The 26,974-nt window shown below is 46.9% G+C and overlaps 1 protein-coding gene across 6 annotated transcripts in view; it reads left to right on the top strand.

Moving 5' to 3' along the window:
* Window positions 1-2,778: 2,778 nt before the first annotated feature.
* The window catches only part of RCSD1 (RCSD domain containing 1), a 71,808-nt gene continuing 47,612 nt past the window's right edge, over window positions 2,779-26,974 (top strand). For 3 of the 6 annotated variants that reach the window (XM_005203423.5, XM_010802719.4, NM_001034418.1), the window contains 1 exon segment: window positions 2,779-2,945. In XM_005203423.5, coding sequence (XP_005203480.1) covers window positions 2,940-2,945 — 6 coding nt within the window. In that variant the 5' untranslated portion in view covers window positions 2,779-2,939. 6 annotated transcript variants of the gene reach the window in all.

Genomic DNA, 26,974 nt, shown 5'->3' with positions numbered 1-26,974 from the left:
CACCGAGCACCAAGTCAGAATCCCAGAGAACCCATCAAAAACAGGGAGTTCACCACCTGGGTTATTTCCATTCTGGCTTCTGGGGATCTTCAGGAGGGGTGACAGGGGAAGAAAAGGTGAGCACAAGCCCCTACCTACTCAGGACTGCTGAAACAGCTCTGGGCCTCAGCCCTCTCTCCCCATTTCCACTGCTCCATCTCATAAATGCCTCTTCCTAGCCCAAAGAACTATGGAGGGTAGGATTCTACGCTGCACATTCTGAGACCCGGGAGCAAGGTGGTGGCCAAGTTTATCTGCATTGTGGTCATGGGTTCTCACGTGACTGAGTCAAGGCCCAAGCAGGGCGTGGGCTGCAGCAGCAAGTCACCTTGAGTGACTGTGATGCTATCTAAGCCTAACGGTTTCCTTTGGTAGGCACTTCCGCCCTTCTGTTTGTGAACCAGAAGCCTGTGCTGGGGCAGCCCCATTCTGAGCAGAAAGGAGGACTAGATGGAGGCAGAAAGGAAAAGGCCCTATGAATCAGAGTTAGAAAATATGAGAAGAGACTCTGCTCCCATCACCAACTCAGTCCTGAACATTTGAAAAAAAAGGGGAAAAAAAATTATATGCACAAGTATGCACTGCAAGGTACCAAGAAACTTCCTTTCCTGCTGCCAACTCTGCTCTCGAACTCTCACTTCTGCAGCTATGTGGCTGGAATGGAAAGAGACTGACCATCAATTCCTGGGAGTAGAATCCCATTCACTGGACCTTAGAATGCCTGGGGAAAAAAGAAATATTGGGTCCCTATTTATTTGAGCTTGTACATGAGGCTAAGCATTATAAAAGTAGCTACTCAAAAAAAAAAAAAAAAAGATGGAGATACTTTTTTCAGAGTGCCTACTAAACTGTACAGGTGAGGCAAATGAGGATCAGACTGAGTAAGTGACTTGTCTCGGAAAACACAGCTAGAAATTAGCAGAGCAGGAATTCAACCTTCAATCTGCTTCTAAAATAAAGATTGCTGCTGCTGCTGTTGCTGCTGCTAAGTCGCTTCAGTCGTGTCTGACTCTGCGTGACCCCATAGACGGCAGCCCACCAGGCTCCCCCGTCCCTGGGATTCTCCAGGCAAGAACACTGGAGTGGGTTGCCATTTCCTTCTCCAATGCATGAAAGTGAAAAGTGAAAGTGAAGTCACTCAGTCGTGTCTGACCCTCAGCAACCCCATGGACTGCAGCCTTCCAGGCTTCTCCATCCATGGGATTTTCCAGGCAAGAGTGCTGGAGTGGGGTGCCCATTACCTTCTCCAAAAATAAAGGTTAGGCTAAGTTAAATGAACTAGAAAACACTCTGGCATTAGGGCTATCAGTGTTTCAGAAAGGCAAGTCTTAGAAGATTCTGCAGGGAAGAGGCCATGTTTCTAAGGCTGGTACCCAAAGCAACAATTTTAAGTGCCTGAAAGTCTGCAGGGAGTGCTGGGATAAAGATCAGAATTAGGGCAGTTCTTTGTAGTGTGAGCAAACTCTCAGCTGGATTCTTTTACCCATTTTTCCACATATCTCTCTTCACAGTGCTCATGATTACCTGGCCCACTGTCTCTTTCCCAGGGTGAGTTGGGTGAGGGTTTGGGGTGAGGTGGGGTACAAGGACACTGCAGAAAGACACAGAGGCCTCCCTGGGGGCCAATCCTCTTCACACTCATAGGTCTCTGAGGGCTTCCCCCTTTTCTTCTCTGGGAGGGGTCCAGATCCAGAAGGGGCACCTAGCGCTGGTGACCAGTGTGTAAACTGGTAGCAGAGAGAGAAGCTGCTCCAGATTTCAGTTCCCCTGTCCCTTCCTTGCAGCTTTGTTATCTTCAGCGTCTGTGCTGCTCAGGGAGCTGGGATGGCCCTGGGGGAAGATTGCTATGTTGGGCCTATGGGAATCGGATGTTCGGGATCTTGCCCTTTGCTCTATTTCTTAGAGTCCACTTAGGAACACCAAAAAGGCCCTTTAGCAACAAGCAGTTTGTGGGAGATGAAATTCCACAAATCCAAATGCATCAACCCAACTGGGGAGAGACAAAGACAGATTGTTACAGGGAGCCTGTTAAACTTCGCTTGGATTCCTTTTCTCCTCCTCCTCTACCTAATATACAGGTGAGAGTGGATCGACTGATAAAGGTCTCCAGAAAACGTGCGACTCAGAGGTGGAGAGGAAGAGAGATGACAGACGTAGAGGTACTTGAGTTTGCAACACTTAAGCGTTGAAGGCACTGCCTAAACAGTCTCTGAGGGACGGGGAGGAGGGGAGTGGGAGAACCATTTATCCGTCAGGGAGGGTCCTCATTCTCCGCCCAGGAACGCCGGGAAAACCAGGTATGCGGCGAAAGCAATTTCTTTTTAAATGAGGAGAGACGGGGGTAGAGAGGTACATAAAAGAAGTAAATAGAAAAGAGGGGAGATAAAAAGAATGAGAGAACCACTGTGACCTTTAGGGCAAGCGAAAAGAAAGAAGAGATGTTAAAGGAGAGAGAGGTTGAGGACTGACACCGAGTCCTGGAGGAACTTCACGAGAAAGAGGGGCCACACGACTGTCCCATCCCCATGTTTGGGCAGATTAATGGAGTCGTGGCTCCCTCGCTTGAGTCCTGCCCCGGGAGGGGACAGTATCTGTTTAGATTTGTGTCTAAATTTAAACCCTGATCGCCGGCCTCCTTCCCCAGCTCCCCACCCTCCCCGCCTCCTCTCTCTCCCCTCCCCTCCCTCCTCCTCCTCCTCCTCCTTCCTCGTTCTCTAGCGCGGGGCTGGGGCGGCCCGCAGTCAGCCCTGCAGCCGGCGAGCCGGGCGTGCAGCCGCTCACTTGCGCTGTGCCCGCCGGAGCCGAACCCGGTCCAGACGGGAGCAGAGCGCTGAGCGGGGATCGAGAGCCCGGGACAGAGCGAACGCGCGCTGGCGGCGCTGAGTCGGCACCTGGAGGACATGGAGGTAAAGAAGCCCGCGGCGCGCAAGCAGGGTCCGAGCAGGGAGCACGAGCGAGGCTCAGCGCTGCGGCACTCCGGAGGCTAGCCCCCGGCCTTTCCTAGGGGACCCCTCCCGGCAGGCAGGGGGTCGGCCGGGAGGACCTCAGGGAGAGGGGAGGGGCCTTTCTAGAGGTTCAGCTGTTTTGCTTAGGGACTCAAATGCTTCAGAAAAAAAAAAAAAGTTAGGTGCTATAAACTTTGTAAATGGACAAATGTGTGAGCAAAATTTCTGATTTAGAAATCAGAAGCCGCTGGATCTGCAGAGATGAATATTGAAAGAGAAACAGAGCTGTTACCCTGAGGCACAGCGTCTATGGGCTTCCCTTTTCGATGAAAATTGAGCTTTTAAAAGTCCGGTTGCCCTCTTGCTTCTCAGGTCCCACTTTTGTCTGTCACATCTTTCAGAACTTTCTGGAAAGCTCCCCTCATGGGCAAATGGCACTATTTCTGATCAAACTTGAGACTTTCCTGTATGTCCCTGCATGCACTGGGGTGTGCTGGCTACATATCTGTGGGGGGCTCCAGGGTGAGGCCCACCACTGCTCTGCCTGGGGTTTTCCTGGGACAATTCCAGCCAGTGGGATCCAGGAACCACCCTCCACTGGAGGAGTGGCTGGTATATTCCCCTCCTCCCTGCCTTTAACATATTTTGAGGCTCCCATGGATTTTCCCCTTGAAATAGACCTGACATTTAGCCCTAAGCCTATTTTAGCTAGATTTAGGCTTGCTTTTAAAAAGAAGGAAAGCAAAGGTGATTCCCGTTTTCAAAAGCTGAACTGCTGCTCCCAGTGCTGTGGTCAGCACTCTCCAGATTCACCGTTCTGCTAACTCTTCCCTGTCACTGCTCTACACCAGAACTCAGGTTGGCTCTTCTAAGCAATCCTCACTGCCTGCAAAGCGCTGGGACTTCTCTGTGTGGGCAATAGGTCTGTCCTGGGCAGTTGCAGTCAAGTGTCCAGCTCTATCAGTTGTCTTCAGGGATCAGCTTCAGGGAGTCTTTATAAAGTGCAGGGGCCCCTGGGATCCGCCAGAGGCTAAGATGGGCCCTCTGGAAACATCTGTAAACTGGGGAAACTCCAGGCAGATTAGGGTTGGGAAAGGGTGAGAGGGAAACCCAGCAGTGGGTGTTCACCAGTCTACTCAAAGATAGCCTAGAGCAACAAGATCTTTCCTGGCTGCAGCTTCAGAACCAAGAAGGCAGATGGCTCTGGGAATGCCCATACGAACAAGAAGGTTCCCAAAGTTGCTTTAAGAGTTGGTTTCCTCTTCTGAGAGTACAGGGTGCCTCAGGCCTTAGCTAGAGGTGCAGTGTAATTTAGGACCTCTTTAATCTCTTGCAGAACTGGATGGGAGATAAGAGCAAAGCTCTTAGGCTTTGAAGCAAATTGCTTACTGTTAGAGGGCCAAATTTGTTCTCAGAAGACACAAGGGAATCCTTCCAAAGGTACTTTCTTCTTCAGTTGAGGAAGGAACAGTGTGTGGCAGAGGCCCTGAAACTTGCCTGAGCAACTTCCTGTGTGGAAGTGAAAAGTGGGGTGGCAGGGGAGGGGGTGAAAAGAGAAGTGAGTGGTGAAAAGAGAAGATCCCCTAGTCTGTAAACATATGTGTAGTCATTGATAGGGGATTCTGCCAAGACAGGAGCACTGCTGGCCAGTCAGGAAGCGTGTCAGTCCACACTGAGTCTGTACAGGGCATGGATTTGTGGGTTGGCAGTGACTGCTTTTAAAGTTCTTTTGTCAAAATGCCTGAAAAAAGCACTCCAACAGCTAACACTGGTAAAGGAAGTGAAGAGGAAACCAAGAGGCTGGAGAAGTGACATTTCTTTAGCCAGGAAGTAAACTTTTTCATGGTGGGACATGATATCCAGGAGTGGGATTTGGGAATTTCTGAAAAATCTCAGAGTAAAACTCTTTTGAGAGGTGAAACCCACTTTTGAGACATGCCACTATATTTGATGAGAAATGGAGCTACATTACTTCCCAGTACTAGTAATTTATACCAGGCCAGTAAGTCTATGGGGTTGCACAGAGTCGGACACAACTGAAGCGACTTAGCAGCAGCAGCAGCAGCAGTAAGATTTACTCAACATTCATTCTCTAGAACCCATTTAACTTTTGGAAGTCTTTGCGGAATCTTTTTTTTTTTAAGTTACTTTACTGTTATCAAAAATATCGATCATTACTTCAACCCTCTTTAAGCCCTCTGGAATAAACAAGAAAAGATGTCTTTTAAAAGCTCACAATCCAATAGGAAAAATAAGACTAATCTTGTCATGTGCCTAATTTTCAAATGCAAAAGTGCCTTAAGGTATGGCATTTGCAGACCCTAAATTCTATAGTATTTCAGTATTTCTTGCATTTCTGTGTAAGACTCAAAAGAAGTCTTAAAAGAAAGGTGGGTGGTGAGGAGGAGAAGTCATAAGAAATGGATGCACGGAGAACATGCCAGCTTTGTGCAGAAAAGTAAGCCAGTTGGCTGGAAAGGAAGGTGAAGAAGCAGAGAGAGAAAAAAAAGAAAGTAATAAGATAAAAACCACAGGGCCTCCGAGTATATAGTGGATCCTGCCCAAGTGGGTGAGTGGGAGCTGGAATTCAAGCCATCTGGAAGAAAGGGTTACTTTGCTTTGTAAAAAGTCTCCTTGCCTAGCTGTACCCCAAAGGGATGCCTTTTTCGGATTCAGACAGAGGCTAGCTGCAGGCCTCAAAGCCAGATAGTGGATGGCCCTGGATTCTGCTCCTTGGACAGTAAGAAACTCTAAGTGGTCTTGAGTAAGATGGCATCCACCTTGTAGCAGGGATGATATGGCAAAAATGCCAGTGTATAGAGTGAACAAGGAAACCAGACTCAAGAGCTACTCTGAGAGTCCAGGCATATTGTGACTTTGAGAGAGCAAGAATGAAAGAAATGGAAGAATAAAGACCATGTGTTATATAAGAAACCGGAAATGACTTCTGTGTTTGAGCTCGTCAGGGTGCACAGGTGAGTAGGGTTCTCTGAGATGCCAAGGAGAGTGGCAGTACTGCTTTTACACGTTTGTAATAAGCCTTTTGTAGGCAGCGACTCTCTTACTGGTCTTTAGGTCTCCAGAAGTTTGCACAGTGCCTAAATCATATAATTCCTTGAGACGAGCTTGCTTGATAAATGAATTAACAGAAACAGAGAACTCTTCCCCTCTCAGTCTGCAGCTCAAATATCTCCACCTCGGGAAGCCTGTACAGATGCCCTCAGACTCTACAGCACACTCAGGGCACTTTTTTCAAACTGAATTAGAGTACTAGACAGACCTGTAACTGTCTGCTTACCTGGTTCTCTCCCTGGAAAATTCCTCAAGGACAGGGGCCATATATATCTAGTGCTTGATGGCACTCAAATGCTTGTTGAATGAGTAAATAAATGGTTGAAGATGGGAAAAAATCAATTTAAAACAACAGCAACAAGGTTTAGATATGTTGGTTTAGGTTGTTCTAACCAGGAATGTCCAGCCTCCCATGAGAAGTACAGGCCTTTTATGATTAAAATATGATTCTTCTCTAGAAGAGATGGTAGGTGAAGTTACTCTGGATAGGAACTCAGAATGGAGAAGTGTATAGTAAAGAAAGAGCTGGAGACGTTGCACATCAAAGTCAAACCAGTACTCTTCAGTTCAGTTCAGTTCACTTGCTCAGTCGTGTCCGACTCTTTGCGACCCCGTGAACCACAGTACGCCAGGCCTCCCTGTCCATCACCAACTCCTGGAGTCCACCCAAACCCATGTCCACTGAGTCGGTGATGCCATCCAACCATCTCATCTTCTGTCGTCCCCTTCTCCTGCCCTCAATCTTTCCCAGCATCAGGGTCTTTTCGAATGAGTCAGCTCTTTGCATCAGGTGGCCAAAGTATTGGAGTTTCAGCTTCAGCATCAGTCCTTCCAATGAACACCCAGGACTGGTTTCCTTTAGGATGGACTGGTTGGATCTCCTTGCAGTCCAAGGGACTTTCAAGAGTCTTCTCCAACACCAGTACTCTTAGTTGCTTAAATATAAGTTGTAGGTACTACCGGTTTTAATTTTGCCACTGAACATGTAATGAATTTCTAATTTAGATGGACAGAGTTAATGAGCCCTTTTCTCTGAGGTAACTCCACAGTCCTTTCTAGATAGTGTCATTCATCCATTTATTCAGTATTTATTGGGCATTTATTATGTACTGGATCTTGAGTGATGAATGTCAGTTAAATACTCCCAGACTATCTTGTCATCCTCACAGGTTATCAGTATTACTAATGAAAGGTATGTGTGTATGTGTATATACTGATACATATAATGTATTCATTTTGTAACCTACTTTTTCCAATGATATCTTTTTACTTCATTAATATTGTGGGGCGGCGGGGGGGATGTTGTGCCAGGAAGCTTGGAGTCCTAACCATTGGACACCAGGGAGTTCCCATACTTCATTAAATATTTTCTCCCACAGTTTCACCAACAGCCGTTGCTGGTTTTGGACCCACCCTCTCACTGAGCCATATGTTGGCTGCTGACCGATGGGCCATAATAAGGGATTGCTTGGCCTCTGGAAGCTGGATTTTGGCTCAGTGGACTTGCAGGCCTGCCCAAGTACCCCCCACATTCCTGTCTGGCTCCCACTCTGTGGGACCCTCAAAGTACCACTGGCTTCCACTTAATAGACACTTCCATTCCCAGGACCACAATGACAGGGAAAGTTCCAGCAGGCAGACTGGAAGGGCCCAGGCGCTATCACAGGAGGGGGTGAGCACACATTCCCGGAGCAGAGTCAGGTTTCAGAGCCCAATCCACAGCGTATCTGCTGACAGCCAGGGGAGCCAGAAGCTGGCGAGTGCGGTTCCGTGGGAAATCTGAACACTGGAAGCTCAGCAGCCTGGTAATCTTATCAAGGCCTCAAGAAAACGTTTTGGTTCCAGAGAAATCTGAAGGCAAATCTGCCATCCTACGGTAATAGTTTTAGGTTTGCAGAATCAGCTTGACCAGCTTGACTCAATTCATTAGAATCTAAACATCTCAGAGCTCTGGGTGGAATGAAACGATCTCCAACTGCCATATAGTGAAGGAGGAAACAAGACACAGAGATTGAGGCTGCCTAGGGAATTAGGCACCACTGAACCTTTGGAAAGCTGCAGTTTTTCTCTCACCTAGTTTTTCTCTCAGCCTAAACCTTAAGAGGTAGAATGGTTGGTTTCATCACAAAATAAATATCCACCTCATTTTGGCCTTCAGAGTCAGGCAGATGTTTTTAATCACTCTGTGCAGAAGATATAATGGAACTGCTAACACAGTACCAAGGTTTGGTCACCGGCATCAGTATTATTGCTCTAGGGATGCAGAGGAGCTCACCTACCCAGTGGATCTACCTGAGTCAGACACTGCCCTTATACCCTTGTGTTTTGTGGATCGAGCTCTCCATCTTTTGCCTTTTAGGTTTCCTGAATATCTATCTCCTGGGAATTGTGGGAAATGACTGCTGAGCTTATGAGATTCATCTTACCTGAGTCAAATCTTATCTTGAGGGAATGGGCCTCTGCATTTGGGGCCCAGGACCTCCCTAGGAGAGGTGAGATGGGCTTTCAGGGTTTTTACATCTATAATGAGCCTCCTGAGATGCCATCAGAGCGAGTACTCAATGGGGAGTGTTGGGGCCCCCAGGCTGGAAGCACTGAGAAGTTCTAGACATTGGAGCTGGGCATCTCTTCGGCCAAGGTGTCCCTAGCCCTTCATTTTGAACGTGCTTGCGCTGTATCAGAGCCGCCTTCCTGGCCTTGGGATAGCAGTCACAACTCTTTCCTAAGCTAGATCTTCAATAATCGATAATAATTCATAGCATACAACACACGATAGTTCTTTAATTAGGTCCAACAGACATACATTGAGGCCCTGCTGCCGCCAGGCGGTGGGGAGAGGAAGATGAATGTCTCACCTGCTGGTCTCCGAACAGCTCCCGTCCAAGAGCCGGGCCAGCACCTATAGGCATGTGCAAGGGGTTTGAATTCACGTGGACAGAGGAGAGGCATCGTACCCAGCCTAGGGTTCAGACGGGCTTCCTGCGAGAGATGGCTTCTACGTGGAGTCTGGAGGGATGGGGAGGAGTTGACCAAGTGCAGAGAATGGGGAGGTGCCTTCTAGTTAGAGGGTGGCAAGCAAAGCACTGATGCTAGAAGCATCGTGTGAGGACAAGCAGTCCGTGTCTGGAGTCAGTCAAGGTAAAGGTATTTGAAGTTGGGGAGCTAGAGGGGGGATATAGAGAAGTAAAAGTTACAGTTCCTGCCATAAAAGGACCTCTGTTCTATTTGGGGAAACAAAATATACACATAGGACACAACATAAAAAAAAGTACAAGATTGAAGATAAGTTCTCAGGTGTGTGGGAATTCAGAGTCAGCGTCTCTAATGGGAGCTAGAGAAAACTTGCTTCCTCTACTGGGGATTTCCCCTACAAGTGGGGCTCTTCCCAGGCTCCCTGGCAGCCCCAGGGGTGCACAGCTAACAGGGGATTTCAGCCCAACGATTAGCATACTCAAGCCCAGGGCCTGCGCCTAAAAGCTCTGAGGCGGAAATCCAATTTGAAATAGACCCCGGGCCCCAAGGGAATGCCTGTGGTCAACTCAACCAAAGCCGCCCCCACAGCCCTCCTTCAGTTCACACCTCCACCTGCAGCCCCACTCCTGCATTCCTCACACGTCCTGTGCCTGCTCCAAAAAGCCTTCCTCTTTGTCCAACGGCAGCACAGGCACAAGCCGAGGTGAGCCCCGGAGCAGCAGCCAGCCACGTGCCTCAGCTCAGGCTGGGTCCAGCAAGACAGTGCGACAGAAACAAGACGCCAAGACTCGTGACTGCTATTATACAACCCAAGCACCCACACCAGAGGTCACAGAGAATTTACATCCCACAACGCGCCATAGAGGGCTTCTGGCTTCCTTGGGGCCTCACCCCTAGACCCTCACCTGTGATAATTTATTCCAAGCACATGAGTCAAATGGACAGTTCTCCTACCTTGATGGGGCCACCCCATCCACCGCCCCCCCATGTCTGAAATACATTGCCAAGCTTCAGATTCGTCGCTTGTCTTACTTTCGAGATATGTTTTGATGGATAGTGTGAAATCCATTTCTCAGCATCCATACTGATAATTCAGACCTGAATATTCATTGGAAAGACTGATGCTGAAGCTGAAACTCCAGTACTTTGGCCCCTGATGCAAAGAGCTGACTCAATGGAAAAGACCTTGATGCTGGGAAAGATTGAAGACAGGAGGAGAAGGGGGTGACAGAGGATGAGATGGTTGGATGGCATCACCGACTCGATGGACATGAGTTTTAGCAAGCTCCAGGAGTTGGTGATACACAGGAAAGCCTGATGTGCTGCGGTCCTTGGGGTCACAAAGAGTCGGATACAACTGAGTGACTGAACTGAACTGATACTGAACTGAACTGAACTGATAGGAGAAACCTGAAGCTTGCTGTCATGGTAATCCACTTGTTGAACACCTTCTATATACAGATGTTTTACATAAGTTAATCTTTTCAATCTTCATAAAGTCCTATTCCATCTGTTTTCTAGATGAGGATGCTGAGGATTCAATATGATTAAATTATATGCCCAAGGTTTGGAAGGTGATTACCAGAAGTTCCAACATTTGAACCCACCCCACTCGGTGGGATCCTATGGCCCGTTCTCTTCCTCCTGTAGTAGAGAGGCTCTGGCTGCCCACACAGTGCCCACAGCATGTGTGACAGGGAGACCACATGCCCCTTGACCTGGCCAGTTCTCCTCCAGCCCAAGGCCACTGGGGAGGCCAGCAGCTCAAGGCTCGGGGCCTCTGAGGTCTGGTACAGATTTACTCCGAGTGCTCATCTACACATCTGATAGGCTTCTGAAAGGCTCCACTTGTGTTTCTGAATGAAACTAGTGCCAACATCTATGGCACAAAGGAAGTTTAAATAAACATTCATTTTTATGGCTTAGAGTTTTGAGAGCAAGAAGGAATAATAGCAGTTTCTTTCATTCCCTTCATTCTAAAGATGAAGAGGGATTTCCCTGGTGGTCCAGCGATTAGGACTCCTTGCTTTCACTGCTGAGGGGCTAGGTTCAATTCCTGGTTCTGTTTGGGGAGCTAAGATCCCACAAAATGTATGGCATGACCAAATAAATGAGGAAACTGACATAAGTGATATACTGATGGTCACACTTCAAGTCAGTTAGTGGCAAAGTCAGAACTAAGATGAAGGTCTTCTGGCTCCCAGCACAGGAACCTCCCTTCTACAGGGCATGTGTGATCCATGTGTCTAAATAAGTTCATAATTACTTTATTGCCTCTGCATGTCTGTGTATAGTCTTCTTGAGGCTTTCCAAGTCCATACCGATGGTGCTTGGTTTCTAGGTTTTATCTGGCAAGTACCGTTATAGGGGGATGGTAGGGGTTGGGGGAGATGGGCAGAGAGAGGGACAGCTATTATTATCACTGTCTTAAGCAACAAGTGCCAAGAGATCTTAAACTAAGTCCGTGAGGGTGCCACCCCACTAGGGAGAGAACTCCACCTGTCCTCCAACCCTCCTTTCTATGATGCCCTCAAAGGGTCTTTCTGGAAGAGTCTTTGGCCCCTGCTGCCTAGTCATTCCTGAATCTCCTCACAAAAGCCTAAATTGATGTACTTGGGAGGACAAGAACAAGGATGATTCCAAGCCCATGTGGAATGAATGGAAGACTCAGAGGGATGCTGGTACTCTGGGTTACTGTCTAAAGCCAGTGGAGTTGGCAGATGCGTGAGTTTGCTAGGACTGCCATAATATATGACCACAAATGCGGTCTCAGAAATCTATTCTCTCACAGTTCTGGAGGCCAGATTCCTGAAACCAAGGTGTCACAGGAGACCCTAGGGGAGAATCCATTCCACACCTTCTAGAACTTCTTGTGGTTGCCAGCTTTCTTGGCTATGGTCACTGTAATCTTTGCCTCATGTTCCCTTTACCTTCTACTCTGTGAGTCTCTTCTTAAGGACATGTGTCATTGGATTTAGGACCTACACTGATAAACCAGGATGATTTCCTCATCTCAGAATCCTTAACTACATCTGCAAAGATCCTTTTATGAAATAAGGTAACAATTCCAGGTTCCAGAGATTGGGAAGTGATCATATTTGGGGGGGCACCATTTAGCTCATGACAGCAGTCAGCCCGCTCTTCATTATAAGGGAAGGAGACTTCGGGCTTGGCAGATCAATCCTTGCTTATTGCTCGGCTCTCTTGTGACACTCCTCTCCTTACTGTCCTAGGGGTGAATAGTGGTGGTGGAGTCCCCAAGTCATGTCCGACTCTTATGACCCCATGCACTGTAGCCCACCAGTCTCCTCTGTCCAGGGCATTTCGCAGGCAAGCTTACTGGACTGGGTTGCCATGAACAGCCAATTCATTGATTCTTGTCGTGAGACTAATTTCCTGCCTCTAGGGTAGCCCACACACACACATATATATATACTGTACTGGCATGAGGGACAGCCAGAGCCTTCTCTGCTCAGAGCCACAGTCAGGAGAGGAGGTATGCAGGGCCGGGGCTCCTCTCCAGGGGGCCATGAGGGTCTGCAGGGCTGGGGCTCCTCTCCACGGGGCCGTGAGGGTCTGTAGGGCCGGGGCTCCTCTCCACGGGGCCGTGAGGGCCATCTCTCTCTGCTCTGGTCCCTTTCCCATGGGATAACTATGGTGTCAGCAGGTTGAGAAGAGCTACTTAAGATAATCTGGGATCATCTCTACCTTCAGAGAGGATTGTGTCTAGCAAGATTATAGAATTACATTTTATATGCTCTCATTTGATATTTGGTTATCAAATACCTTATTCATGCATTCTTCCATTGATTCATTTAAGCTTGCCTGGTGGCTCAGTGGTAAAAAATCTGCCTGCCAGTTTTGGAAACACAGAGAATAGATTTGTGGACACTGTGGGTGGGCAGGGGGTGGGGTAGGAGAGGATGGAATGAATGGAGAGAATAATATAGAAACATGTATATTACCTTATGTAAAATAGATAGCAAGTTTGCTGTAGGACTCAAACTGGGGCTCTGTGACAACCTAGAAAGGTGGGATGGGGTGGGAGGTGGGAGGGAGGGGACATATGTATACCTACGGCTGATTCATCTTAATATATGACAGAAACCAACACGATATTGTAAAGCAATTATCCTTCAATTAAAAATAAATAGAATCTTTAAAAAGACCCAGCATAGCCAAAAATAAATAAATAAAATTAAAAATAAAATGAGCTAAAATTAATTAAAGTGTAAAAAAAAAAAAAAAAAGAATCCACCTGCCAATGAAGGAGATGCAAGTTTGGTTGCTGGGTCAGGAAGAGCCTCTGGAGAAGGAAGCGGCAACCCACTCCAGTATTCTTGCCTGGGAAATCCCATGAATGGAGGAGCCTGGAGGGCCACAGTCCATGGAGTTACAAAAGAGCTGGACACGACAGCAACTAAACAACACAACTAAGCAGTTACCAGATGAGAGTTTATAAGACACAGTACCTGCTCTCAAGATCTGCACAGTCTGGGGTGAAAGAAAAGCAATGATTACAGAACAGTGTGATTGGCCCTGTAAAGGCTCTGTGTAAAGGCAGTCTGATGGGACTGGTGAGGACAGGTGACTGTAGCAGTCCAGGCAGCTAGTGTCGCTATAAGACAATTCCGTGGTCTTAGTGGCTGAAAAGAGTGAGTGCTGTTTCTCACTCTGTGAAGCGATGCCTGGGGGCTCTGCTTAATGTTATTGTTCTCCTCCGGGAACCCTGGTTGACAGAGCAGCTACCATAAAGCACATTGTCAGTTGTCACAGCAGATGGGGGAGGGTTCTGGAGGACTTGTCCTTGCTGTGACTCTGGCCTGAAAGGATTGGAACTAACCACATTCAACTCAAGCCCAGGGAGGAGGAAGTGCAGTCCTTCCGCATGCCTCAGGTGATGAGAGAGCTTGACAAGTTGCGTGAACATCATTCAGGTCCTGGGGAAATCTTAGAAGACTTCACAGAGCAGATGACCTTTGAGCTAGTCTGGAAGTTAGACTGTTGTGTCTTTCAGGTTGACCAAGGTGTGAAGGCTGAGGAAGAAAGCATTAATCTGTGCTCACTCAGGGCTCACTTGAGACTTACACTACTCTTGTCAGAGATGTTCTTCCTGATTAAAACAAAAGCTGCTTTGCAAGCATAAAAAAATGTTTTTAGTGATTTTAGTTGTTTTTCATGCTCTGAGGTATGATTAAGAGGGGCAGGTAGAGTTGAAAGAGAAGTCAGGGGGTGAATATATGTCCTGTTTCTATGGGTAAACATATTTCTTTATAGTCCAGCTCTCACATCCATACATGACCACTGGAAAAACCATAGCTTTGATTAGACAGACCTTTGTGGGCAAAGTAATGTCTCTGCTTTTTAATATGCTGTCTAGGTTGGTCATAACTTTTCTTCCAAGGAGCAAGTGTCTTTTAATTTCATGGCTGCAGTCACTATCTGCAGTGATTGTGGAACCCCTCAAAATAAAGTCTGTCACTGTTTTCATCATTTCCCCACCTATCTGCCATGAAGTGATGGGACTGGATGCCATGATCTTCGTTTTCTAAATGTTGAGTTTCAAGCCAACTTTTTCACTCTCTTCTTTCACTTTCATCAAAAGGCTCTTTAGTTCCTCTTCACTTTCTGCCATAAGAGTGGTGAATTCTGCATATCTGAGGTTATTGATATTTCTCCCAGCAATCTTGATTTCCTGCTTGTGCTTCATCCAGCTCAGCATTTCTCATGATGTACTCTGCATAGAAGTTAAATAAGCAGGGTGACAATATGCAGCCTTGATGTACTCCTTTCCCTATTTGGAACCAGTCTGTTGTTCCATGTCCAGTTCTAACTGTTGCTTCCTGACCTGCATACAGATTTCTCAAGAGGCAGGTCAGGTGGTCCGGTATTCCCATCTCTTTAAGAATTTTACAGAGTTTGTTGTGATCCACACAGTCAAAGGCTTTCACATAGTCAACAAAGCAGAAATAGATGTTTTTTCTGGAACTCTCTTGCTTTTATGATGACCCAACGAATGTTGGCAATTTTATTTCTGGTTCCTCTGCCTTTTCTAAAACCAGCTTGAACATCTGGAAGTTCACGGTTCATGTACTGTTAAAGCCTGGCTTGGAGAATTTTGAGCATTCCTTTACTAGCTTGATGAGTACAATTGTGCAGTAGTTTGAGCATTCTTTGGCATTGCCTTTCTTTGGGACTGAAATGAAAACTGACCTTTTCCAGTCCTGTGGCCATTGCTGAGTTTTCCCAATTTGCTGGCATATTGAGTGCAGCACTTTCACAGCATCATCTTTCAGGATTTGAAATAGCTCAACTGGAATTCTGTTACCTCCACTAGCTTTGTTCATAGTGATGCTTCCTAAGGCCCGCTTGACTTAGCATTCCAGGATGTCTGGCTCTAGGTGAGTGATCACACCATTGTGGTTATCTGGGTCATGAAGATCTTTTTTGTACAGTTCTGTGTATTTTTGCCACCTCTTCTTAATATCTTCTGCTTCTGTTAGATCCATACCGTTTCTGTCCTTTATTGTGTCCATCTTTGCATGAAATGTTCCCTTGGTATTTCTAATTTTCTGTAAGAGGTCTCTAGTCTTTCTTATTCTATTGTTGTCCTCTATTTCTTTGCACTGATCACTGAGGAAGACTTTCTTTTCTCTCGTTGCTATTCTTTGGATCTCTGGATTCAAATGGGTATATCTTTCCTTTTCTCCTTTGCTTTTTGCTTCTCTTATTTTCTCAGCTATATGTAGGGCCTCCTCAGACAACCATTTTGCATTTTTGCATTTCTTTTTCTTGGGGATGGTCTTGATCCCTGTCTCCCATCCAATGTCATGAACCTCTGTCCATAGTTCTTCAGGCACTCTGTCTATCAGATCTAATCCCTTGAATCTATTTTTCACTTCCACTGTATAATTGTAAGGGATTTGATTTAGGTCATACCTGAATGGTCTAGTGGTTTTCCGTACTTTCTTCAATTTAAGCCTGAATTTGAAGCTGAAACTCCAATACTTTGGCCACCTGATGTAAAGAACTGACTCATTTGAAAAGACCTTGATGCTGGGAAAGATTGAGGGCAGGAGAAGAGGGGATGACAGAGGATGAGATAGTTGGATGGCATCACCGACTCAATGGACATCAGTTTGAGTAATCTCCAGGAGTTGGTAATGGACAGGGAGGCCTGGGGTGCTGCAGTCCATGGGGTCGAAAAGAGTCAGACACGACTGAGCGACTGAACTGAACTGAACTGATACCTGAATGGTCTAGTGGTTTTCCCTACTTCCTTCAATTTAAGTCTGAATTTGGCAATAAGGAGTTCATCATCTGAGCTACAGTCAGCTCCCAGTCTTGTTTTTGCCGACTCTATAGAGCTTCTCCATCTTTGGCTGCAAAGAAAATAGTCAGTCTGATTTCGATGTTGACCAGCTGGTGATGTACATGTGTAGAGTCTTCTCTTGTTGGAAGAGGGTGTTTGCTATGAAAAGTGCATTCTCTCGGCAAAACTCTAATAGCCTTTGTTCTGCTTCATTCTGTACTCCAAGGTCAAATTTGCCTGTTATTCCAGGTGTTTCTTGACTTCCTACTTTTGCATTTCAGTCCCCTATAATGAAAGGACATCTTTTTTGGGTGTTAGTTCTAGAAGGTCTTGTAAGTCTTCATAGAACCATTCAACTTCAGCTTCTTCAGCGTTACTGGTTGGGGCATAGACTTGGATTACTGTGATATTGAATGGTTTGCCTTGGAAACGAACAGAGATCATTCTGTCGCTTTTGAGATTGCATCCAAGTACTGTATTTCGGACTCTTTTGTCGACTATGATGGCTACTCCATTTCTTCTAAGGGATTCTTGCTCACAGTAGTAGATATAATGGTCATCTTAGTTAAATTCACCCATTCTAGTCCATTTTAGTTTAGATTGGATTGTTACGAGGCCTAAGTGAATTAATGACATCATACCTCAGTATACACAGGAAATTGGTTCCAGGAACCACCCCCGCCCCTCAGATTCTGTGGATGCTCAAGTCTGTATATAAAATGGCGTAGTTGTTATTATTCAGCCGTGTCAGTTGTGTCCGACTCTTTGTATCTATGCACATTCTCCTGTATACTTTAAATCATCTCTAGATTACTTATAATAGTTAATACAATGTAAAAGCTGTGTAAATAGTTGCTGACACTTGGCAAGTTCAAATTTTGCTCTTTGGAACTTTCTGAAGTTTTTTTTCTGAATATTTTTGATCCACAGTTGGTTTACTCTAAGGATGCAGAACCTGTGGAATTGAAGGGCCAGCTGTACTTGTGCAAAGCATTTAGAACAGTGCCTGGCACATGTTTTATGGGCAATGATTGTCATTTGAATAAACAGCCTTTCTATAAGAGATTGGCTTCTTTTGGTTTTGACTGTCACCCTGAATGGACAAGAGAACCCCCAAAGTTCTCCAGCCTGAGAGCGTGGGGGTAGAGGGGTGTTAGTGCACATGCACGCCACCTCTCCTGGTGGTGCACTCCAGACTCCTGTATGCAGTTGGTGTTTGGAAGCAGTGCTTTAACAGCACCCATGTAAGTCCAGACTAGACCCAAGGTAACAGCCCTGTGGGAGCCTTAGGCATGGAATAGCAAATCCAAGCTGCAGGCTCACAGGCACCCAAGGCCTGCCAGCAGAAAGCATCATTACCTCAATAAATGCATTTCAAAGAAAGGGAGACAGCAAGTGTATTCTATGGTTCACTCTGGTACAGCAGGTGAAATGAGGAGGTAGGAAAAAGACAGTCCAACTGAAGTGTGATTTCCCTTCCTCTTTCTCCTTCTTTCACTAGTCACCTCTTCCCTGACCTGTCCTCACCTTTCACACCTGCATGAGAGGCCCTGCTAGGGAGCTGAACAGGGTGGGATGCCATGATTGCAAAGACACCTGCAGGGACTGGAGACTGAGAAGGGAACCATGCAGAGCCCTTCTCAGCTAACGTCAGTCTCAGCTGACATATATCCTGAGCTTTCTGCTGGGCTGAAGGAATTGAGTGCCTTCATATACCAACAAGGGCTTCCCTGGTGGCTTGTGAAGTGAGGTGAAGTTGCTCAGTCGTGTCCGACTCTTTGCAACCCCATGGACTGTAGCCCACCAGGCTCCTTGGTCCATGGGATTTTTCCAGGCATGAATACTGGAGTGGGTTGCCATTTCCTTCTCCAGGGGATCTTCCCAACCCAGGGATTGAACCCAGGTCTCCCGCATTGTAGGCAGACGCTTTACCATCTGAGCTACCAGGGAAGCGGTTCAGAATTCACCTGCCAGTGTGGGAGTCACAGTTTTGATCGCTGGGTAGGGAAGATCCCCTGGAGAAAGAAATGGCAACCCATTCCAGTACTCTTGCCTGGGAAATCCTATGGACAGAGGAGCCTGGCAGGCCACAGTCCATAGGGTAGCAAAGAGTCAGACATGACTTAGCAACTAAGCAACATATACCAACAAGGGTATTCTGATTTCTCAAATAGTCAAGGTTGCTCAACCTTCTCTGAATTCATCCTGCCAAAATAATTACTTGTATTACAGAGGGTGGTTTTTTTTGGAACATGGACTCAGAGCAGGTTGAATTACCTTACCTGTAGTGGAGCTTCAGTACACTTTGAATCCCAGGTCTTTCCCAAGGGGCATCTCCAGGGTCAGGCCACTGGGCTCTGTCATTGGCCCTGGCTTGTTAAACAATTTTGTTAATGAATGAAAAATAGAAAGAAACCAGATGACCCACAGCTGGGATAGTTAATATGATACATGACATATTCAAGTTCAAAATGATTTATATAGGATGGAATGCCAGGCCAAAACCAACATAATGAAATTAAACAGGGATGAACTTCAAGTCCTCTGCTTAGCTTTGGAATGTCAGGCACCAGGGTAGGACAGACCTGGCTTGGAAATACTCGTTTGTTTAGTCAATTCCACGTATATTTATCAGGACCACTGTGTGAAAGATGCTGTCTGAACCCTCAAAGGGAGTCTGATATAAACATGATATCTCAAAATGCTAAAGGTTTGGTAGTGTTTGGGGGAAGGGATATGCATATCTATATAAACCCAAGGTACACAATATGAAGTGTCATGTAAGTGACAAGACCATGGGGCTGGGAGACTTTCTCAGAGACAGATCATGCTCAGCTGGAGGAGGCTTCATGGGAGAGGTTCACAGTGTGCACTGAAAACCAGGAAAATTCTGTCTTTTCTTTTTCAGCAGGTAGCTATAGTGAAGGAGAAAGAAGTAACAGTGGTGGTCAGCTAATGGGACACGTTGGGGGAGTGGGGAGCTATGAGTACCCTAAGTGACAAGTGGGCATATGTGTACACTCATGTGCCTGGGTATGTGCCCATGGGAGTGGGGAGAGGATGCAACCAGGCTGTGCACAGACCAGAAAGACAGTGTTGATAACGTGGGCTTTCTTCAGTGGTATTGAAGGTCTTTGAAAAGTGGGGGATTCCTGGGATCAAAGAAGCACTGGAGGTCTGTTCATCTGGCCCCAGGGTGTAGGATGAATGGATGGGAGACTGGAGAGGCCAGAATACCAGTTGAGAGGCTAAAACACCCGTGAGACAGGGCCTTGAGATTGGAAAAGCAAAGAAACTGCAGAATAAACTGAAGCAAAGATTCACATATTTGGCATTTGTTGGGAGGCTGCCATAGGGGTGGGAGTTAGAAAGAAAGTGATCAGAGTGACTGCATTTTCAGAAAGAAGAATTGTGCTGGTTTGGGAAGGAGAGAGGCTGTGTTTAGGTTGATGTCTTCTAGGACATTCCAAATTGGAAATTCAGAACTGGCGCGTGGAGAGGCGGTAGGCTGAGACAGCTTCAGTGGTCTTCTGCACAGATTGGTCTCTGCAGCTGGCACAGTGAGAGGCCAAGGCAAAGCGAGGAGCAGGCCAAGGACGGCGCTGTGGGTGTCCCTCGCGCTCGAGGAGCCCAGGATGGCTAATGACAGCAAAGAGCCAGTTCATGTGCAAAGTATTGGGAGTCTTAGCTAATCACAAGCTTCCCATAACCTAGTCCTTTTTTCTTTTTTTTAAGAAAAGACTCAATCCCAGGCTTTATGTCTGTATCCCACAAATATAGGACTTGAAATTTTTTATCCTGCCCATGTGTCCTCCCGGGACTCTGTGCGGTCCCATCTCCTTTCCCCGAGCTCTCTCTCAGTCCAGGAACAGAGGCCTTGAGGGAATGGGCCTCAGTGCTTTAGGCTGTAACCTGGAGGTGCAGATGTGGTGCCTGAGGTACAGAGAAAAGAGGGAAAGGGAACAGGATTATTAATCCATTAGGTAAAGGTCCTCTAAGTGCTTTCAGTGGCAATCAGGTTACAGGTCTCACATCAGAAAATTTATAGACCCATCCACAGCCTCATGCTGGAAAGGTCTGAAAGAAGCCTTTTCTTATTATTATTTTTAAAATGATGATAAAGCCACAATCAACAACAACAACAAAAGTCTTTTTTAGAAAATCCTAGGTCTTGGTGTTCAAGGGTTTCTCTTTAGTTTTAAAATGATTACTTTATTTTTAAGCTAATATTAAACATTTTAAGGTAAAATTATTAAAACTTTCCTTCTAACTCAACTATGTTTTTTTCTTGCTCCCTTCTCATCCTCAATTTTACCCCCTTTATCATTAAAAAAAAAAAAAAAACTGGGAGAAAAAGACAATTTAACTTAATATAACTGCTTCCAATTTCATGTCTAATATTTCTAGCCATATATGTAAATCTTAAAAAATTGTAATCGGTGTCTATGCAACTCTGTACTCTATCTTTTTACCTAATGTTATTTCTTTTTCTATATAGTCATATTTTCACTTAAAACGTCTGCATGGTAGTCTGTTACACAAATGTGCTATCATCTGTTTAATCGTTTTGCTATTTTGGGACAAGGCATTTGCTTTCCTTTTCTCCGTATTGTAAATAACATGGCTATAAACAGTACATGTATCTTTTTTTTCTTCTCTTGGATTATTTCTTTGGAAGCAATTCCCAGGAGTGAAATGATTAGGCCAAAGAATATGAATGTTTTTACGGTTCTTGATAAATGCTACCATATTAGCCTGGGCTGCCTTCCTTCTGCAGACGCTCACTGTACCTAGTGTATAAATTGCAGGCTAAGCGAGCTGTGCCGGGAAGGAAGCGTGAGGTGACAATGCCCCATGGAGTCTGGTTCAGTCCAGAGCCCCATCTTCCCACTGCACTCGTGCGGGTCCCACCGCCCCTGCTAGCAGGGAGGAGGGGAGGGCAGGAAAGGGGTGTGGGAAATGAAGCAACCATTTGGACTTCCTACTGGAGCAGCTGCAGATAGGGGGAAAATACATACCAGCAAGAGGCGGGCAGGGCAGAGTGAGCCAGGGGACACTCAGAACTTCACCCACAGATCAAGGATGGAGGCAGAGTAGCCTGTTTGAGCTGGCCTCTAGGAAGCAATGATTGGACTTGCTCCTAGGAAATCCCTCACCATCATGGGCAAGGATGGTCTGGGTTAGGAAGAAGAAGCAATTGCCACTCACTCCCTTGCTTAATAAAGATTTCAGGCGTGCCCACTGCGTCAGGTTCTATGCTGGGAATTCTGGACTCAAAGGGGAATAAAACTGGGATACTTCCCTCAGAGAGCTTGCAGTCTAGTAAGGAAGTCAGAAGAACAGATGATTACAATAGTTTGGTGAAATATGCTGATAAATCTGTGCTCAGCAGACAGATCTGGGTGTGACTCAGGGGATGGAAAGACTTCCCAAAGGAGGTGATGCCTGAGCGTGGTCGGAAGGATGAGGAAGAGCTGGAGAGCTGAAGAGAGGAGAGAAGGATGCTGCAGCTGGAGGCCGTGTTGAAGAGGGAAGGGAGAACGTGGAGTGCAGTTAGATTTAGTGGGTGCCGCCCAAGACTCCCCAGGGCTTGATCCAGGAAGCACCAGGATTTCCATGCAGAGCCTCTGGGGGCACAGTGCCGTTGCAAAGGGAGAGCTTAAGGGGCCAGCTTTGAAGCTGTATCTGGAGGGCGGGCACACTTAAACTGGACATGTATTTGGCATGGCTGCTGAGACTGCAGGGAACGGTCAAGCTCTCAAAAGCCACACTTTGTATTGCCACATGGTTTAGTCCCCATGCAGTGGAGGACAGGGAGTTAGGTGATCAGATTTACATTTGAAAAAGTTCACTATGGCTATGGTCCCCAGGGAATGGATTGGAGAGAGCATGACGTGGAGACCTTTGGGGGGCTATTCAGTTATCTGGACTAACAACCAGGCAAGGTAGGGTTTGGAAAGGACCACGGAGGCAGAGGGGGAAAGAGGAGCTTGAGGGGTGACCCTTCCTCACAGGCTGAGAATTTTCCATCTGAGTCCTAACTGAAGACTAAGGGAAAAGGCAGTGCGGTCCCCAGGGCCTGTGCAGGTACATTGTCTGTGTGTGTGCTGGATGAGAACCAAGTGAGTCTTACAGTCTAGCTGGAAGGAGCCAGGCACGGTGGTACAGGAGTTCAGGGGTCTGGACCAAATTCTGTTGCTGTGGCAATTGCTGTGGGGTCTTGAATCATTGGCAGAAGATCTGGGGCCCTCACCAGGATGATCATTCTGGCTTATTGCGTGCCTGGCTTATTGGGAGGATTAAATGAGTTAATGTGTTCATTGTCAAGGACTTAGAAGAGGTATAAAGGATGGACAGATGCAAGGTGTTGTCACCTCTGTGTTTTGAAAACCACAGGGAAATATCTGTTAATAACTTGGTGTCTCAAAGAGAAGCCTGCTCTCTGGAGTGTATGAGGCAGGGTAAGGATGGGAGGTCAGCGGGCGTGTGCTTGTGCTTAGGCCTCTGCTTCCTCCTCTCCTGTGGTTTTTCTTTGAAGCTCAGTGCAGCTGTTACAGAAAGGCCAGGCTGGGCCCTGCCCAGATCACTCTGCTCAGAGGCAGAGGCTGCATTTCAAGCTACAAAGAGGAAACCAGCGGGGTGGGCAGGACTTCCTGACTCTAGCGTGTGGGTCCGTCCCTGGCCTGACACCCGAGGAACCTGCTGGAGGCCCTGCGTCCTAAGGAAAGACCTGCTGTCCATGCCAGGAGGACCACCACCTTGGCCCACCATCTAAAAGCTCTGTTCCAGCCACAGTAAGGGCAACGTTCAGGAGCTACAGGGACTCCACCTGTCCAGTGAAGCATTTTGAATTTTAGAAGCACAGGCACCAATTAACAGAGCAGAGAGGGGAAAGGGCCAGAATCCACCCCAGCCAGTCACTCTGCTTATGTGAAGTTGAGCAGTTTTGATACAGTAGGGAAGGAGTCGAAGTGCCTTTGCCTTGCCAGCTATGAGCACGAGTATATACAGTATGATAGGCTGGGGAGGCGTGGGGGCGCAGCCCCGAGGCAGCCTCTGCAGGCCAGGGCCTGTGCCTGTATTCGTTTGCTAGGGCTGCCAGAACAATGTACCACAGACTGGGGGCTTAACCCCAGAAATCTATTTTCTCACAGTTCTAGAGTACAATCTCATCCTGAGGTACTAGGGTCTAGGACATCAACATATAAATTTGAGGGACACAATCCAATATATAACAACATCCCCAGACCTAAAGCCTCACTTCCAGCTGTGGGTGAGGATGGAAAAAATTGCAGTAGAAGTTACCAAGCCACAGGGAAGGAAATGGAACTTGAAGGTCTCTGAAGACCCAGCCCATGCCCTTTTGCTCCCTGCCTGGCTACTTCCCTCACTCCTGCCCTGGGGCCATGTCCTAGGAAGAAGCACCCCGCTGTGGGCAGTGTTGCTGCCTGGCTCTCCTACTCTTGCGCTCTGCCTTGACCCCAGGCACAGCTTCCGTCACCTTCTGGGTAGATAAATGCATATCACCTCTCCTGCCAACACAGTACAATGCGATGGACTCCACACTTGAGTTTTGCGGCCATTCTGAGCTGCTTCTGGTATCCTCAGTCCTGTAGGGCTTTGCTCCCGCTGCCCCTCTGCCCCTAACCTCCCTGCTCTTCCCTGTTCTCCTGAGAGTAGTTTTGTCATGAAGTGAAAGTGAAGTCGCTCAGTCGTGTGTCCGACTCTTTGTGACCCCATGGACTGCAGCCTCCCAGGCTCCTCCATCCATGGGATTTTCCAGGCAAGAGTACTGGAGTGGGTTGCCATTTCCTTCTCCAGGGGATCTTCCCGATTCAGGGATTGAACCCGAGTCTCCCGCATTGCGGGCGGATGCTTTTACCCTCTAAGCCACCAGGGAATCCCCAGTTTTGTCATACGGGGGCTTTTACTCTCCAGTCACTAGTCCATTTAGGGGGCCAGGGCTGCACAGCCAAGACGAAGGGGTGGGGCATGGCAGGGCCCCTTGTCTGTCCTGACCCACCAACTCCCTGTCAACCCTCTATTCTGAGATCGCTGGGTCAGCAAAAAGAGGCTGAGCCTCTGACAGGCATTCTCCCAGTTATCCTGGGGCTGCCGTCAGCCCCAGATTCACCCGTGCCTGAGGCGTGGGCCTCGGGAGTTTTCCCCGCTCCCTGCAGAGTCTGCCACCAGCGCCTTTTCCCACAGCAGGCTGGTGCCCTGCTATGAGGTCCCGGGAGGAGTTTTTCCCCACCCCTGCTCCTATCTCTCTTCACTGTCCCTTCCTCGTGGAGGCAGTGATTTCCCCCCTTATCATCTGGACAGGAGAGGATATGAGCTGAAAAGGAACCATGTTCCTTTTAGTTGAAACCTCTTTAAAGTTGAAACCTCACCATGGCCAGATTCTGGAGTGTATTTTCCAGCCAAGAGGCCTAGGTAAAGATACAAGCAGTTGTCAGAATGGAACCAGGCCTGCCCTCCATAAAAAGAGACTGACCAGTTGCTACCCCAGCTGGGAGCACACGTTTTCTAATGACAAAAACTGTGAACAAATTCAGAGCTGATGAACAATGTTTTTTGCCCCGTCTTTCCAATTTCACTGCCAGTTTTTGTCAAAGTGTATTTGTGTGACTCTCATTTTTGTACAAAACACTGTGAATTTCTCAGTTCTTTTTCTCTTTGTGTCCCATGCACATACCCATGTATTAGAAAGGTTGAGTATTTGTCATTTTTAACAGGAACATTGTTTTATTGCCTTTATAGTCTATCATTTTCTTCAACTATTCTCTGAACTGTAATATTCAGATGGTTTTTAAGTTTTCACCTCATGTGAAAAGCAATGCTATAGATGATTTTGTAGAAGCTGCATATTTCTTATTTCCTCAGCATATATTCTAAAAATAGAATAAAGAATTTTCAAGATCTTGTTACATCTGTCCATCTGTCCTAAATTACTTTAGTCATGTTCCATTGTGATGCCATGGACTGTAGCCCACCAGGCTCCTCTGTCCATGGCATTCTCCAGGCAAGAATTACGGAGTGGGGTTCCCATGCCCTCCTCCAGGGGATCTTCCCAACCCAGGGATTGAACCCGTGGCTCTTACCTCTCCTGCATTTCCAGGTGGGTTCTCTGACACTGGTGCCACTTGGGAAGTCCTCTTGTTACATAGTCCTAGATTATTGACTCAAGAGAAGGTAGGATTAATAATGTGTAGTGCTAATAGCAGTTTTTAAGGGAACGATTTCCCGCACAATCCTGGCAGCTCTGGCTTTTTGTTATTACAACATTTTGCCAGTTTAATAGTGTGCATGGTTACCCAGTCCAATACTCTTTCCTGGAAAATCCCATGGACAGGGGAGCCTGGTAGGCTGCAGTCCATGAGGTCGCTAAGAGTTGGGCATGACTGAGCAACTTCACTTCCACTTTTCACTTTCATGCATTGGAGAGGGAAATGGCAACCCACTCCAGTATTCTTGCCTGGAGAATCCCAGGGACAGGGGAGCCTGGTGGGCTGCCGTCTATGGGGTTGCACAGAGTCGGACATGACTGAAGCGACTTAGCAGCAGTAGCAGCAGCATGGTTACCTTAAAGTTAATTTACATCTTGGAATTGACTGTCAACGTCTTGTGTCTTCCCAAATTATAACTCTGAGTCAGTATTTTCTCTCCGTGCTTTGGAAGTTTATCTTCTTTGATGTTTGCTGGTGTTTATTTTACACAGATTTCATATGTATAAGTATGTATAAGTATGTGGTGTGACTTCCCTTAGCAAGGCTCTCCACTAAGTCTTCTTTAGATCAAAGCCATGGTTCTCAACTATGGATACATGTTAGAGTCACATGGAGTGTCTAAAATACAGAACCTGGGGGACTTCCTTGGTGATCCAGTGTGGTAAAGAATCCATCTTTCAATACAGTGGATGTGGCTTTGATCTCTGATCAGAAGACCAAGATGCCACATGCCACGGGGCAACCAAGTCAGAGTGCTGCAACTAGAACGAAGCCCACGCACTGCACCTACTGAACCCACATGCTACCACAAATACCAGCATAGCCAAAAAAACAAAAATAAACTGCTTCAGGGACTTCCCTGTGGTCCAGTGGATAAAGAATCTGGGCCCCCTTTGGAAATAAAGGAGAGGAGCTGAGCAGACTGCTGGTCTCATCTAACAGATGGAGACCCCAAGGCCCAGGGACTTGATCCAGAAACCAAAACCTCAATCTTTTCCAGTGGCTGGTGTCTTTAAACCAATAAATATTTATTGTACACCTACTATATGTTAGCCACTCTGCTAGGAATAGGGGGAAGTTGAGATGAAGGCTGTGGTACATCCTTCAAGGGGCTCATACTCTGGTGAGGGGGGCAGACAGCTCAGAGTAGCAAGGGAAGTGTTATGAGAGAGGTTTTCATGGCTGGCTGTGATGACAGAACCCTGGGGAGAAGTCCATGAAAGCTTCTGGGAGGAGGGATCAAGACTCTGGGCCTGGGATGGAGAAGAAGAGGTATCCAGATAGAGAGAATAAGGATGAAGGAATCTGAGGTGGAGTCACAGGATATGCAAAGACACAGAGACATGGAAAAGCATAGTGTGTTTAGAGGGCTGCAGACAAATTCATGCTAGGTAAGAGTGCGA

This window comes from Bos taurus, chromosome 3 (genome assembly GCF_002263795.3).
Source record: "Bos taurus isolate L1 Dominette 01449 registration number 42190680 breed Hereford chromosome 3, ARS-UCD2.0, whole genome shotgun sequence".
Lineage (NCBI taxonomy): Eukaryota > Metazoa > Chordata > Mammalia > Artiodactyla > Bovidae > Bos > Bos taurus.
Note: the sequence above shows the minus strand (reverse complement) of the source record. Positions and strands in the feature narration are given on the sequence as shown.